General features: G+C 42.7%; 1 protein-coding gene and 1 long non-coding RNA gene across 4 annotated transcripts in view; one reads left to right on the forward strand and one right to left on the reverse strand.

Annotated features, from left to right (window-relative positions):
- The window catches only part of LOC310697595, a 99,532-nt gene that overhangs the window by 20,203 nt on the left and 62,013 nt on the right, over positions 1-17,316 (forward strand). The gene's annotated exons all lie outside the window — the stretch shown is intronic.
- Positions 1,602-12,286, reverse strand: LOC310697272 (vomeronasal type-2 receptor 26-like; the record flags this gene model as incomplete). The annotated part of the gene is made up of 6 exons (XM_083483730.1): positions 1,602-2,515; positions 7,723-7,849; positions 8,872-9,099; positions 9,805-10,614; positions 10,911-11,202; positions 12,060-12,286. The coding sequence occupies 6 exons, from the start codon at positions 12,284-12,286 to the stop codon at positions 1,617-1,619; spliced, it is 2,583 nt and encodes an 860-aa protein (XP_083339856.1). The 3' UTR covers positions 1,602-1,616.

Consider the following 17,316-nt stretch of genomic DNA (forward strand, 5'->3'; position numbering starts at 1 on the left):
GAAGGAGACTCTTGAGAGTCCCATTGAGTGCAAGAAGATCAAACGCATCCATTCTTAAGGAAATTAGCCCTGAGTGCTCACTCGAAGGACAGATCGTGAAGCTGAGGCTCCAATACTTTGGCCACCTCATGAGAAGAGAAGACTCCCTGGAAAAGACCCTGATGTTGGGAAAGATTTAGGGCACAAGGATAAGGGGACGACAGAGGATGAGATGGTTGGACAGTGTTCTCAAAGCTACAAACATGAGTCTGACCAAACTGCGGGGGGCAGTGGAAGACAGGAGTGCCTGGCATGCTCTGGTCCATGGAGTCACGAAGAGTCGGACACGACTAAACAACTAAACAACAACAAATGGTTGATAGTTTGACAAATAAGATATCAATGGTCTCCATTCTTCCTGAAAAGATTCATCCTCATGTTTAGCAGGTAATTTCACCATTTCAACATATTTCCCCAGTTTCAAAAGCCAATCCTTCCTCTTTCCACTTCTGTGCAAATAAAGTTCTAGCTGCTGTGGTTGCATACATAAATAACCCAGTCAGCTTTCTCTGGACCTTTAATTATTAAATTTATACAGGAGCCTACATTGGATTGCTACAGGTTGAATTGCTATAAGAATAAGTGTTTAGTAAGCTTTCCACTAGTCTGGAGAGATGAAAGTCTAAGTAGGATGCGATCTTGGCTAATGAATCTAAATGCTTCATCAGTGGCTGTTCTGTCAATTATTTTTACTTGCCCATCTGATCTTGGTTTTGCTCTATAATGGGGGCCTGAATGGGAGGAACCGGAGTTGGAGGAGGAGGCCTCTTGCTCTTCCTTCCTGACTGAGCATAAGATGCCTCCTCTGAAAAGGTTTGGCAGACAGGGAATCCAACTATCTGGCATCGTCTCATTGCTTCCCTCCAATGCTAATCTTGTTGCTGGCTCACTCGTAATCTGGTGATCCACTCAACATCAGTGCACAATGTGTCATATTCTGGACAACGCAATAAAATCCATTGTATTCCAGTCAAGACTTGGCTAAGGTCAGTTACTACTCTTTAGAACAGGGAGCAGAGCTTACAGAATACAGAAATCAAACCAACAAACGACAAAAGAGAACTTAAATGAATTTCTCAGTTTATTAATATACAAAGTTTAGGAGAATGGAATGATGTGAAGTGAACTTCTAGATGATACAGCATACTTGTAGAAAATGGAGCACAGGTATTTGAATATCTAGAAATGACATAACTAACATAAAGTATTGTTGAATATCAGAATTGATATGGTTAATAGCAAAGCAAAAAGACTAAAAACCCTACTCCTATCTCCCTCTAGACTATCTTTTTGTGAGATAAATATAAGTTCCCCAAAACACAAAATTATTAAAAGATAATAGTTTACAAACTACGGGCAGTACATCAAGACTCATTGTAATCCTTGGCAAAGCAAGGTAGCAAAACATTTCCTCCCATCTTCCTGTTTATGTGAACAGAACTACATAAAAGTTGGGCTAAGAATGAACATAATCTCTTTCAGAGGAGGAGAAGGAGCAACATGGATGAGCAGGTGTGTTCCCTTTATGCACTTCTGGACATCAGGAACATGGAATGGTTTAAGAATCAGGTGTTCCCTCAATTTCTGGTTGTCAGGTGCTCCTTTGTGTTCAGATCAGGCCTCAGCACAATAATGTAGCACTTGGGAAGGAAGATGCAGCCCAGAAGCCCAGCACTGGAGGCCAACATAGAGAAGATCTGCACGGCCACCATGAACTTGCCCTTGGTGCTCAGGTAGGTGGGCACAAAAGACACCCAAACACTGCAGAAGACCAGCATGCTGAAGGTGATCAGCTTGGCTTCGTTGAAGGAGCCGGGCAGCTTCCTGGCTAGGAAAGCCACCGTGAAGCAGGTGGCAGACAAGAAGCCCATGTAGCCGAGGGCAACGTAAAACATGGCCACAGACCCTTCGTTGCATTGCAGGATGATCTCTTCCACCTGGGAGCGCATATCGGGCTCTGGAAATGGGGGAGAAGAGCCCAGCCAGATGGTGCAGATGAGAACTTGCCCCCCAGAACAGGAGATGACAATGGAGTTGGCCAGACTCTTGCCCAGCCATTTCCTTACCCTGTTCCCGGGCTTTGTGGCCAGGAAGGCCAGCACCACCGTGATGGTCTTTGCCAAGACAGAAGAAACAGCAACTGAGAAGATGATGCTGAAGGCCGTTTGTCGGAGAAGGCAGGTCTCTTTCCTTGGGCGCCCGATGAAGAGGAGGGAGGACAAAAAGGAAAGCAGGAGGGAGACGAGGAGGGTGTAGGAGAGGTCCCGGTTGTTGGCTTTGACTATGGGAGTTTCCTTGTATTTCATGAAGATTCCCAACACAATGCCTGCTGTTATAGATAAGAAGAGGGCAATGGAAGCTAAAAACATTCCCAAATATTCTCCATAAGCCAGGAAGGTGATAATCTTGGGGACACATTGATCTCTGTCCTTGTTTGAATGGTGATCTTCTGAGCACTTGGTGCAATGTTCTGCATCTGGGGAAGAGGAAAAAGAGCGGCTGCAGCATCAGTTACATCCTTAATGATCTGTGCTCTTTTACATTTTGAAAAACTCTGTGGTGGACCTCAGGAAATAAGAATGTTAAATACTGCAAACAGTTTTCTGTTGTTTCCATGCAATGTTCATAGTAGTGAGATGAAAACAGTCCATTGATTATATTGTAATAATTTTCATATGAAGTATTGTTTATATTTTTTGTGCTTTTGCTATTAAAAATTGGCTGATTTGCATCACCTGTCTATTATTTTTTATAAATATCAAAATTATTTCTTTTTTGGTGTGGCTTGGTATAAAAAATAAAAAAAGGAATGTTTGTGGGAATTCCTCTCACAGCTACTGAGGAAGAGCGGAGGACAAGTACAAGTAGATTCAGAGCTGATGAAGCGGCTGGGCCAAAGCCGAAAGGACGCTCAGTTGCGGATATGCCTGGAAGCGAAAAGGAAGTCCAATGTTGTAAAGAAAAATATTGCATAGGAACCTGGAATGTAAGAACCATGAACCTTGGTACGTTGGATGTGTTCAAAAATGAGATGGCAAGAATAAATATTGACATCCTGGGCATCAGTGAACTAAAATGGACGGGAATGGGCGTATTCAGTTCGGATGACCATCATATCTACTACTGTGGGCAAGAATCCCGTAAAAGAAATGGAGTGGCCCTCATAGTCAACAAAAAGAGTGGCAAAAGCTGTACTGAGAAGCAATCTCAAAAATGATAGAATGATCTCGATAGGAATCCAAGGCAGACCTTTTAACATCACAGTAATCCAAGTTTATGGACCAACCACTGGTGCTGAAGAAACTGAAATAGAACAATTCTATGAAGACTTGCAACACCTTATAGAAATGACACCAAAGAAGGATGTTCTTCTCATTATAGGGGATTGGAATGCTAAAGTAGGGAGCCAAGAGATAAAAGGAACAACTGGCAAATTTGGCCTTGGAGTTCAAAACCAAGCAGGGCAAAGGCTAACAGAGTTCTGCCAAGAGAACAAGCTGGTCATCGCAAACACTCTTTTCCAAGAACACAAGAGACGGCTCTACACATGGACATCACCAGATGGGCAGCATCGAAATCAGATTGATTATATTCTCTGCAGCCAAAGATGAAGAAGCTCTATACAGTCAGCAAAAACCAGACCTGGAGCTGACTGTGGCTCAGATCATGGGCTTCTTATAGCAAAATTAAAGCTTAAACTGAAGAAAGTAGGAAAAACCACTGGGCCGGTAAGATACAATCTAAGTCAAATCCCTTATGAATACACGGTGGAAGTGAGGAACCGGTTTAAGGATTTAGATCTGGTGGACAGAGTGCCTGAAGAACTATGGATGGAGGCTCGTAACATTATACAGGAGGCAGCAACTAAAACCATCCCAATGAAAAGGAAATGCAAGGAGGCAAAGTGGCTGTCCAATGAAGCCTTACAAATAGTGGAGGAGAGAAGGCAAGCAAAATACAAAGGAGATAGTGAAAGATACAGGAAATTGAATGCAGATTTCCAAAAAATAGCAAGGAGAGACAAGAAGGCCTTCTTAAACGAGCAATGCAAAGAAATAGAGGAAAACAATATGTCAGGGAACTGACATCGGAGCTAGAGGCGGAGGGAAGGCTCTCAAATGATGCTGGAGAAGGGCCCAGCAGGGAGAGAGACAGCTCCGCAGATGGGGAAGCTCTTCACCGGACACCAGCGGGGAGAGCACGGGTCCTCCGCTACCCACGCCCTCCCTGTGCAGAAGACTTCCGCGCAGAGAGAGTAGGAGGAGACTGGGTGTCAAACAACTTTTATGTTGGAAAAGATTTAAGAAACGCCCACTGACGGATTCTGCTAGCGACTGAGGCAGCCACGAAGTGAAAGGCTGCCCAGACTGAAAGGTTTAGCAAGGCAACAAAGCCAGGAGAGGCGGCAACTTACGCATGAGCAACCCATACTCATTACACAATAGAATGGGAAAAACCAGAGATCTGTTCAAGAAAATTGGAGATATGAAAGGAACATTTCGTACAAAGATTACCATAATAAAGGACAAAAGTGGAAAGGACCAAACAGAAGCAGAAGACATCAAGAAGAGGTGGCAAGAATACACAGAGGAATTATACCAGAAAGAAATGGATGTCTCGTACACCCCAGGTAGTGTGGTTGCTGACCTTGAGCCAGACATCCTGGAGAGTGAAGTCAAATGGGCCTTAGAAAGCACTGCAAATAACAAGGCCAGTGGAAGTGATGATATTCCAGCTGAACTACTTAAAATTTTAAATGATGATGCTGTCAAGGTTCTACACTCAATATGCCAGTAAATTTGGAAAATTCAGCAGTGGCCAGAAGATTGGAGAAGATCAGTCTACATCCCAATCCCAAAGAAGGGCAGTGCCAAAGAATGCGCCAACTACCACACAATTGCACTCATTTCACACCCTAGCAAGATTATGCTTAAAATTCTACAAGGAAGGCTCAAGCAGTATGTGGACCGAGAACTCCCAGAAGTGCAAGCTGGATTTAGAAGGGGCAGAGGAACCAGAGACCAAATTGCAAACATGCGCTGGATTATGGAGAAAGCTAGAGAGTTCCAGAAAGACATCTACTTCTGCTTCATTGACTATGCAAAAGCCTTTGACTGTGTCGACCACAGCAAACTATGGCAAGTTCTTAAAGAAATGGGAGTGCCTGATCACCTCATCTGTCTCCTGAGAAATCTCTATGTGGGACAAGAAGCTACAGTTAGAACTGGATATGGAACAACTGACTGGTTCAAAATTGAGAAAGGAGTAGAGCAAGGCTGTATATTGTCTCGCTGCTTATTTAACTTACATGCAGAATTCATCATGTGAAAGGCTGGGCTGGATGAATCCCAAGCCGGAATTAAGATCGCTGGAAGAAATATCAACAACCTCAGATATGCAGATGACACAACGTTGATGGCAGAAAGTGAGGAGGAATTAAAGAACCTTTTACTGAGGGTAAAAGAGGAGAGTGCAAAATATGGTCTGAAGCTCAACATCAACAAAACGAAGATCATGGCCACTGGTCCCATCACCTCCTGGCAAATAGAAGGGGAAGAAATGGAGGCAGTGAGACATTTTACATTTTCCTTTTTTGGGCTCCATGATCACTGCAGATGGTGACAGCAGTCACAAAATTAAAATTAAAAGACGCCTGCTTCTTGTGAAAAAAGCAATGACAAACCTAGACAGCATCTTAAAAAGCAGAGACATCACCTTGCCAACAAAGGTCCGTATAGTTAAAGCTATGGTTTTTCCAGTAGTGATGTATGGAAGTGAGAGCTGGACCATAAAGAAGGCTGATCGCCGAAGAATGGATGCTTTTGAATTATGCTGCTGGCTAATTAATCTATTCTAAATGCTTCATCAGTGGCTGTTCTGTCAATTATTTTTACTTGCCCATCTGATCTTGGTTTTGCTCTCTAAATGGGGGCCTGAATGGGAGGAACCTGAGTTGGAGGAGGAGGCCTCTCTTTTTCAAAAAATAAATTTTTATTGGTTTTACAGCATATAATGAAATGAAAAAAGTACTTAAATGTACTTTCCCAAAGAAACCAGAGGCCTTTCTCTTGGGCATTGTCGGTCAATTGGTGTTAAAGAAAGATAGAACTTTCTTTATGTATGCTCCGACAGCTGCAAGAATACTTATCGCAAAGTATTGGAAGACACAAGATCTACCCACCTTGGAAGAATGGCAGATGAAAGTGATGGACTACATGACACTGGCAGAGATGACCAGCAGAATCCGTGATCAGAGGAAAGAGATGGCGGAAGAGGATTGGAAGAAATTTAAAATTTATCTTAAGAATTATTGTAAAATTGATGAATGCTAAAATGTCGAGGTGTTGAGAAAGAAAAGGGGATTACAGTGACATAAGATTAAGTTGAAGAAAAGACTAAGAGGACATATATTTGATAAAATTATTTAGAAGCTGCTGAAATAATTTTGGAAATTGGGATGCAGAAAGGGGAGGTATGGGGGAGTCCGAGAAATGAGGGATATGAAAAAAGGTCATGAAATTATACATGTTTGTATGTCTTTTTATTTGTTTGTATTGTTTAAAAAATATTGTAAAACCAATAATTTTTTTTTTAAAAAAAAAAAATCAAAAATCCATTGGACTCCAGTCAAGACTTTGCTAAGGTCAGTACTCTTTGGAACAGGGAGCAGAGCTTACAAAATACAGAAATTATTATTATTATTATTATTATTATTATTATTATTATTATTATTATTATTAGGGAAGCTTTTAATGTTTAATAGACTATTGTATTTTATTTTATTTTTTTATAATAATATTTTATTAATTTTGACAATAAAAACAATCCACAACAACCCAACAAAAAACAATGAAAACACAGAGACAAAATAAAACACATCAATACATCGTTTCACAATACAATACAAAAATACAATGATTTAACCTAACAGGGGAAAAAGAAAAACACATACAATGATGTAACCTAACAGGGGAAAAAGAAAAAGTCAGTAAACACACAAAAAAGAAAAACACATATCCTTCTTCTCTAATTGCTCATCTTTGATTGACTTATTTTCCTGACTTCCTCACGCCTCCCTTTTCTGTATCCCTCTTTAAAGGTTGGTTCAGCAAATTCATCCAGTTTACTTTACCCTTAATTATTTTACCTCCCAAATTTATAATTTCAGTTTTTACCTATCTTGTTACTAGAACCTCTTCATTTCATTTCAAACTCATCAGCATTCATACATTTTACAATGTTTCTGTAAATAAATTTTAAATTTCCTCCAATCTTCTTCCACCAACTCTTCTCCCTGATCTCAGATTCTGCCAGTCATCAAAATACAGAAATTAAACCAGGAGACTACGGAAGAGAATTTGCTGGTTTGCATCTCTTGTCCATTATTCTTTATAAATGTCAAAATTATTTCCTTTTTGGTGTGACTTGGTATAAAAAATAAAAAAGGAATGTTTGTGGGAATTCCTCTCACAGCTGCCCACTTACAACCCCAGAGATTTCTTCCTTATGGCCACTCCTTTCAACGCCCTTCCTGGACGTAATAAAGTTGATTAATCCTATGGATGTTGAGGAAGAATCCACATTCCCCAATGTCTGCAGAAATCTCACAAAAAGTGTTTGAGACTGGATTACTGCCCTGTGTTTACTCTCTCCAGAAATACCTTCCCCCTTGGAGTCACCCACCTTCCTGGGCGGAGAAGGTCCCTTCCGCACACCGAGCACAAGCATAGCAGCAAATGGGCTTTTCTTCTAGAACCACCTTGGCATATCCAGGTCGACATTTTTCATTACAGCTGGAACGAGGTACGGTCTAACCAGGAAGACAAGAAGGTGCAACAAAGAGGAACAGTTAGGAGTATTTGTGTGTATGTAACACACTCATAGAGTGAATTCAAACAGATCTCTGGACTGCAGCCTTTGACCCCTCATCAGGGTCCTTTCAACCCCCCACTGACCATTGGGGTGACCAGAATATCTTGTTCTTCATAATTCATTCAGGACAACTGAGGTTTGCGCCACAGAATTCTCTTTCCTCTTCTCCGTTTACCTGCTTCCCTGCTTAATAAATCTTCAAAGAAAATGGCAATGGAGTCTGAAATGTGATTTCCCCAAAGTTCAGGATTCTGATAATCTCTCAACGACTAATTAAGACACATTTATTATGACTTTTCCAAATATTGGTTATCCTCACTCTGTTCTTGAGGCATGCAAGGTTTCCTCTTGTCACTGATCTATTTCCCTAGCTATTTCTAGTTCATATGCCATTCCTTAACATTAACCTTACATTACAATAGGGTTTGTTTGTTTTTAACTTCTCATCTTTCACCAACTGCTGTGCACTTCTCAATTCCTGCACGTACAATAGTTTAACGTTTGCAACATCTACAAGTGAGCTTACTCCACAAATTAAAAAATCCACAATAAATTAGTAATTATAATTTCTAAAATAAATTGCTTTCCATCCTTCTGCATGTATGATAACCCAATAGTTCACTTTTACTAGGTATTTCCCCTTTTTCCCTAGGTGTTTTCCCTTTTCTTCTTATCTACATAGTCCTTTCTGTCGAAGATTCTGTCCAGAATTTTTAAATTCTCTGTCTGGCTTGGAAATAGATTATGTCTTTTCTATGGACCTCTGGGCTCCTCCCTTTCTGTGAGCACCACAAATTCCCCTCACATCTCAGCTGCTGTGGAAAGAAGGAGTGGCCGTTGCAGCTATTATTGGACTGTCAAGACATCATTGATCAACCTGATATAGCCATTTTGCAGCAGTTGTTCAAGGAAAAATATATGCAGGATCTCCTAGCCTTCCCTCTCTGTGATTCCCCTTACCTTGTTGAATTTCTTGGGCCACTCAATAGCTTCTGGGTTAATGGTGAACTTTATGCTAGCAGATGTCTCTCTCCTTATATTCCCAATTTTCACAACGACATGAGACTTATTGGGAGACATCACCCAGTTCATAATATCAAAGTCCGCTGGTAGCTCCCAGTTCTCATCCAAGCACAGCCTGCCTCTGGAAGTATTCAGACACCGGATTTCTCTCAAGTAAGGGTGAAGCTGGAATGACAGGGGAAAGCACCAGCACTGAGAAACCTTGAAGCCAAGATGGATATCTCATTCCTACTCACTTTAACCTCTTCTGATTTGGGGCTGCGTGTATCTCATGTAGACTGGAATTCCTATTCAGCCATTTCTATTACTACAGAGCCTGCAAGTGCCCCAATTTTCCAGGGACATCCCTGAATAGGAGACAGTTTTCCATTTGATCCTGGAATTTCCCACTTTTCCTTAGAATGTCCCTATGTACATTGGAGAAATGTTGGCGGATGTGGAGTTATCCAACCCACAAGCTGTCCAATCCTATATCGGGAATTTTTAAATGTTTAATATTTTAGTATGAATTTCTTTATTTTGGGAGCTGCCCAGAGTGCTGAGGCAACTGAAGAAGATGTATAAACAGTGCTATTCTAGAAAAGAAGGTGCCGGAACTCACCATGAACACCTCCCTCTGAGAATGGCAATTGCACCCTCCTGAAAGGTGCCAAAACTGAGTTCCAGCGAGTTCCCCTCTGAAAAAAAGCCCTGGGTATAAGCAGTAAGATTATCATTATGGAATGCGCCATCTCTATTTTCAACAGAGAAATGTTGGGCGGCATGCTACTATTACTAGTACTAATAGTAACTATGATATTTTGCAGGTCTATCCCCAGTCAAGATCAGCATCTGTGTGGACTGCAGGTTGCAAAACGGGGAAGGAAATACCTGCCACGGCTGTAGCCTTGCGTGTCCCCATTGCTCTCCTTCCTCCACCATCAGCCTCCTCTGGGATCTAGATGAAAGCGAAGCATGCAAGGACTGAGCCACAGCCTGAACATGGATGTAAGTGCCATAGCTGTCTTGAGACAGGGTTCCCTCACGCTCCGCTTGGGGCAACGACTCCAGTTTCTCCTCCTCTCTGCATCTTATCCTGCCTTTCACGGACAACAAATGCTTTGAATATGAACACTGAAATGGTTCATCCAAAGAATCCACAAGATTGGACAGCGAATTATACTTGTCACCTTTGCTGCTCCTTATTCCGGTCTTAATTGCAAAGGACAGAGAACCATGGAGGCACTGGAATATATTTGGAGGTATGTTAAAGTCAGTTCTGATTTCTAGCAAAGCTGTTGTGATCCAGACTTTTGCCCCTATTTCCTTCTCATATAGCCTGTTTATTGCCAGGAGTAGAATGATGCCCATTGCGTTGGTTGCATAGTAAACAAATACACCAACTTGTCTCCATAGGAAAAAAGGTTCCCCAGGCCTCATAAATTGATCTAGATCATTTTCTGGTACTCTTTTTGATAAAGCAATGCAGATCCCTTTGCTGAGCATCAGAGGTTTCACAGCGCTCTCAAATCTTTCTCCATCGTCATTGTCTGGAGTGCAGAGGCCAATCCACGTCCATCCAAAATACAGGAGCAATTCAACAATCCCCTGGTACTGACTTTCCTCTTTGGGAGTCATCCGGTAGACAAAAGGGAACAGGGTTTTACCTTCGAGAACCTGGGCAGTGAAGCCATAACTGATCTAGCAAGGAAAGCAAAATATCACCAATTTATTTTACTTTCAGCATAACGGGCATTTAATCACATGAAATGACTGAGATCTATCTAAATCTCTGCTGGCTGAGGCTGATGGGAGTTGTAGTCTGAAACATCTGGAGGTGTCAAGTTGGTGAAGGCTCACTTTTGAAAAAGGGATGTTGGATCCATAGCTCAGGATTTTCCCATTTTGAAAAATATCCCCACTTGACCCCTCCAAAGAGAAAATAGAATTTTACGCAGTTGAAATTCTCTGTCCCTCCATGCTCTCCCACTACTTACCTGTGGGATTTTGTAGATGCCTGACAAGGCTGAAATCACTCTTGAGATGATAGTGTTGCTTCTTTCAAGAACAGCCAGCAGGTGATTCTGTTCTCCACAGTGATAATTGGGAATATTGCATCCACTGCCTGCAAGCAGCTCTAGCATGGCGTCCGAAGTCATCCTTGCATCGAAATGGTTCTCATAGAGGCTGTAGCCCAGGGTGATGTTGGGTAAGAGCCTGAGATCCTGGTTGATCTCTTGGATGGTGAACAGGAAAGACAACATGTACCGGTAGATCCTCCTTACGTCCCTGCAATAAATGAATCCTTTAAAAAGAGTGAAACTGGCATCCATACGAATTGGGGTGGGGACATTATATGATCCAAAAAGATTAGTGTGTATTTATTAATCCTATTGCATTTATATCAAACCATTTACAGCCTAGTATAGAATAAAAATTTGGAGATCTCTAGTTAGAAATGAGACCAGTTGTGTGTGTGTGTGTGTGTGTGTGTGTGTGTGTGTGTGAAGAAAAGGAATAATTCCTTTTCACATTTTAGACTCCACTAACAAGGAAGTCTCCTGACTCCTATTATTTTATTTATCATTTTAATTAAAGCACATATTTCGTGCTCTCCATCCACCAAACGTTAATCTGTAGGATTTAAAAAATCCATTTTTAAAACTATAGCATTCCTTAACGACAGTTTGTTGATGGTCATTTATAATATTATATCATTATAAGGATATAATAGAAGAATGCAAGAATGCCAATGAATCTGGTCAGGGTTCAAAAGTTTGCACTGAATTTCCCCACCTGCAGGATGCCTTGAAACTCAGGCAATTTCCAGAGCTCCAAGGTTGAATTGCCTGAGTTTCATGGCATCCTGCAGGTGGGGAAACTCAGTGCATCCATAGGTAGAAGAGTGTTTCACTAAGGAAGACCCAAGGAACAAGGAAATGGGAGAGGTTTGGGTGGGATCTTTTAGTGGACCCCCAGCTCCCAGCAGCCCAGCCAGCAAGACCAATGGTCAGGGCAGGGTAGACCTGCAACATGAGGACAGCCTTGGCTCCCCAGCCCTGCGAAAGGTGCTCTTTCCTTGATAAATAGGAACCATTACAGGGACTGGAGGACCATGAAACCCACCCACATATGATTTTACATACCTCGCATTCCTGGCCAAGGGTGTCTGAGAAAAGACGAATGGAGTTTCCTTATATAAGCGTTTTGGAGAGATGATCCCACTGATGAGAAAGTGTCCAGGCCGGTAGTAATTGCGAGCATCCAATTCATCCCTGACCAGATTCAAGGGACATTTCGCCTTGTGGTTCCCGCAGCCTCCAAAGGGCATCATGAGCAGCAGAAGCAGCAACAGAAGGAGCAGGGATCTCATTCTGGCTCTGCCTCCTCCTCCTCTTACCTGCTAAAGACACAAAGCAGAAGAACCCAAAGACTCTTGCAAGGCCAACCTGGGTGGGCTTTCCCAATCTGGATGGTTTTCAACTCTACCTTCGGAGCTAGGAAGCACAAGGCAGGCACACCCCTCTTTCGCCAGCTCTGCATCTTGACTCAGTCTGTCTCCAACACAGGAAATATTCTCTGCTCCAACTTTTTCTTTCTCAGACACAGCGCAATTAATATTGTCATGTTGCTTTACGAGGCTCATGCAATCTCCAGAAATATCTCCTGGGCTTTCAGAAGATGAGATGACTATAATTTTGATTATTCCAAGTGGAATAAGTTTCATCACAAAAACTTTCTGAAGTCTTGAATGGCTCAAGCGGCAGGTGCAGAGCGGGAGAAAAACAGGATGATGAAAAGTCAAAAGGTGTTTTGGGGAATTGGAAGTTTGGCCGGAACTTTGCTCCCAAGGACCAAAGAAGGAGCTGGATCCGGCCATGGACTCTCCTTCCTTGGAGGCTTTGAAGCAGAGTTTGGATGGCCATCTGTTGGGATTCTTCAGCTGAGATTCCTGCATTGCAGGGGGCTGGACTAGATGACCTTGGGGTCCCTTTCCAAGTCTCCCATTCTATGATTCATTGGAGGTTTTTAAGAAGAGGTGGGAGAGTCAGGGATGGACAACAGCCAGATGAAGGAGTCCCAGCCTTGAATCCCAGGCATCCTAAGCCCTTTTAAAATGTGGGGGGAGGGCAGAGGCTGTTATTGGGTTGTTGTTTTTATTTTGATTATATATATTGTGGTTTTATATTTTGATTTTGTTCTGTGAACCGCCCTGAGACCTCCAGGGAGAGAGCGGTATATAGATTCAGTACATAAATAAATAAAGGAATAAATATGAATAAATAAAAATGAATAAATGAAGAATGCTGAGAAATGCCATCCTCAGTACTGTGAACGGGATACCTGGTGGTGGGATCTTGTTTCCTGGAGGCTGCTGGAGACAGAGACCGGTGGAACCTGCGATGGGGAGGGATTTCTCAAGCCCATCTCTGGCCGCTTTGGGTGGGTCTGGGCTGCTTGATTCCTGCCGATCCCTTCTGGTTCTCCCCCCGAAGGGAAGTAGCGCCTTGGTGGCTTCAGAGCCACTACAAGTGAATTTCCACCCCATCTTTGAAAGGCTTCTCCAACAGAGGGAAGCTCTCTGGGGTTGGTTGAGGGGAGAAAGGTTGCTCTGAACTTTCGAATCTCCCCCTTCGACATGTTCTGCGGAAGGTGAGCTTCTGTTGCACATGGAGCCAACTTGCTCCTCGTCTTTGAGCAGAAACTTCTCTACTTGTAAACAATTGCGTGTGCAGAAGCCAGGTGTGACGGAAAAGTTGGTTCCATAAGTATTTCTTTTTTACTTTGTTCTCCTGCCAGGAAATGGTGAAAGAACGGCAGCCTCTGATTGGCTGTGGTTCCAGGAGAGAGAGGCGTTGGAGGGAGACAGGGAGTTGGGCTGTTGAGGGTGGTGTGGTTGGTTGAGTTGAGCTGGTTGAGGAAGGAGGTTGGGAGTTAGGTAGGGAGATAGGATAGGAGTCAGGTTGATATACAAAGAGTGTTGAGGAGGCAGAGCTGGTTCTGGAGAAAATGTCCACTCCACTGTACAGTGAAGGACTGAGTGTAGTATCTGAGTGTAGTGTCCTGTGGGAGTAATAGGACCAGATCTTGCTGGGAGACTGAGGCTGAGACAGAAGTAGGAGCTGAGGTCTACTTAGGTCTCACACTCGTCTGGAGGGGAGAAACTCTTCTGAGGAAAGAAGAGACTTCCAAAACCCAGTGAAGGAAGGATGTGTGTGGTGAACCCTTAAGACTGCTACTGAAAGTCCCTCAGGAGCTGGATTTGTTAAAGGGGTGGGTAACTGAAGGAAAAGAGGGACGCGGGTGGTGCTGTGGTCTAAACCAAAGAGCCTAGGGCTTGCCTAGGTCGGTGGTTCGAATCCCCGCGACAGAGTGAGCTCCCGTTGCTCGGTCCCTGCTCCTGCCAACCTAGCAGTTTGAAAGAACATCAAAGTGCAAGTAGATAAATAGGTACTGCTCCAGTGGGAAGGTAAATGGCGTTTCCGTGCGCTGCTCTGGTTCGCCAGAAGCGGCTTAGTCATGCTGGCCACATGACCCAGACATGCTGGCCACATGACCTGCGGACAAACGCTGGCTCCCTCGGCCAATAAAGCGAGATGAGTGCCGCAACCCCAGAGTCGTCCGCGACTGGACTTAACTGTTAGGGGTCCCTTTACCTTTAACTGAAGGGAAGTACCGCCTTAGAAAGGAACCAAACTATAAAGCTGAAACCTGTGAAAACGAATTGAAGTGAACTAGCGTATTATTACTGAAGTAACCTAAGTTTCTCCACTTGTCTTATACTACCTGGCTTTAAAATAAATCTTTATTGTTATTTTAAAAACATCTGCTTGAGACTCCAGCTCACTGGTTATCCCCCACACCTAGGTCCCCCAAAGAATACTCTGGGATAGTTAGCATTGGTTTCAAGGGTGGTTTAGTGAGGTGGGGGCAATATATGTAAGAAAGAGCAGGCACATTGAGGCGCCAAGCCCGTTGCACCAGGCTAGCATTCTAGCAGTTTTATTATTCTTTATCCATTTATTTATTAGTATTTACTCCTTACTTACTTACTTACTCATTTCATTTGTTTCATAAAATCCACGTATCGCACGGTTAGGCCAATAACTCCCAAAGCGCTTTACATAAAGATAAGGCAGGACAATCATAAAAAGTTTACAAACTTACTTCAGAACATACAAAAAGTTAAAATAATAAAACAGACTCATATTACCTCAACTTCCTAAGAATCTGGATGGCTCCTTAATAAAAATATATTTTAAAAAAAATTAAATTTAATAAAGTCACCATAGATATTTCAAAACACTTTTCTTCTTATACAATTTGTAAAAATAAATACATAATTTCTTCTTGACTCCCCACCTCTCCTTCCTCGATGTTTGTTTTTATTACTCCTTTTTATCAGATGTTTTAAAATATATATGCCTTTATTATGTAAGCCCCCATGCCGTATTTCAATAATCCTCTGCCTTTGACTTCATGTATGGATGATGGTTTGACAGATAATATATCCATGGTCTCCATTCTTCCTTGAACAATCCATCATTTTGGATGGTCATTTTGGATGGTAATTTTAGCAGGTAATTTCACCATTTCAGCATTTTCCCCCAGTTTCATAAGCCATTCCTCCTTGGTGGGGAACTCTTTCCATTTCTGTGCATATAAAGCTCTAGCTGCTGTGGTTGCACACATACATAAACTAGTCAGCTTTCCTAGGACCTTTATTTATTAATTTTATATTGCACCCTTCATTGGAATTCTACAGGTTGAATCGTAATAAGAATGAGAGTTTCCACCAATTTGAAGTGTTGAAAGTTTAAGTAGGGTGCAATCTTGGCTAATTAACCTATTCTAAATGCTTCATCCATGGCTGTTCTGTCAACTATTTTCACTTGCCCATCTGATCTTGGTTTTGCTCTATAAATGGGGACCTGAATGGGAGGAACCAGAGCTGGAGGAGGAGGCCTTCCAAAAGTTAAAACAATAAAACAGAATCAAATTACCCCAACTTCCTAAGAATCTGGGTGAATGCTTCCTTTACTACATTAAAATAATAATAATAATAATAATAATTAAGTCTCCGCAGATATTCCAATCACTTGTCTTCGCATACAGCTTAAAACAAAACAACACCCCCCCAATTTCTTCTTGACTCCCCACCCCCCCTTCTCTATGTTGGTTTTTATTACTTCTTTTTATCAGATGTTTTAAAAAACATGTTTTTATTATCGAAGCCCCAATGTCGTATTTCAGTCATCCACTGCTTATATTTCAAATCCTGCCTTTGACTTCATGTATGGATGATAGTTTGACAAATATCAATGGTCTCCATTCTTCCTGAAAAGATTCATCCTCATGTCCTCTTAGTATAGCAGGTAATTTCACCATTTCAGCATATTCCCCCGGTTTCATAAGCCAACCCTCCCTCTTTCCATTTCTCTGCATATAAAGTTCTAGCTGCTGTGGCTGCATACATAAATAACCCAGTCAGCTTTCTTGGGACCTTAATTATTAAATTTATATAGGAGCCTTCATTGCATTGCTACAGGTTGAATTGCTATAAGAATAAGTGTTTAGTAAAGACTCTCCTCCTGGAAGAGAGGGGAGTGGTTGTGGGCGGGAGCCTGAGCTCCGCCTCTAGTGGGGGGCATTAGCCCCCTGCCTCCCACTCACCTGGCTGGCGCCCACGCCCATCGGCAGGCACCCAACCAGGTGCCTCCGAGGGGGCTGTACAGCAGCCTAAATGCTGTGGCGCCAGCCCCTCCTCGGCCTCACTCTTCCCCGTCCCGTCGCGATTCACCCACCCTCCACTCCCTTTGAGCTCAGGGTCTTCATTTTCCTTGGCCTTGCTATGGACCTTAGGTTGGTCGCCCTGGTTGTCCGGGGGGCCTGGTAGGAATTTTTCCATTTGGCATTAGGCTTTTTTGTTTTTTCGCCTACCTCGTAGCAATCGTCACAACCTTCGTGGTATTGGTGGGTAGGTTAGGCATTGGAATAATGTGTTGTGGTGTCGAAGGGCTAGGTGTGGCCATCGCCTATGCCTTCAATTTTTGGGTATTCCGTTAAAGGAATCTGGCGGTCGTGTATTCTGTCCAATGCCTGCTTGGCAGGAGGCCATGGCACGACCCTCGGTGACATCGGGGGAGAGCCTATATTTGGATTAGCATCAACAGGCTCCACCTACTGGTGAATAAACCCCCCTTGTTTCAGATTCACCCCTCTCTGAGGGGGTGGAGTCAGCTGATGTAATCCAATGCCTAAGCCAATACCTTTTCACTTGCTGTAATCAATAAAGTTGTGGCCTTTTCTTGCCCATTAACCTTATATCACATGTCCTTGTGCATTCATTCCACTTTGGGGGGGATTGGGTCCTTGAACCACAAGCTTTCCACTAGTCTGGAG

The sequence above is a fragment of the Podarcis liolepis genome (genome assembly GCF_965112155.1).
Source record: "Podarcis liolepis genome assembly, chromosome: 18".
Lineage (NCBI taxonomy): Eukaryota > Metazoa > Chordata > Lepidosauria > Squamata > Lacertidae > Podarcis > Podarcis liolepis.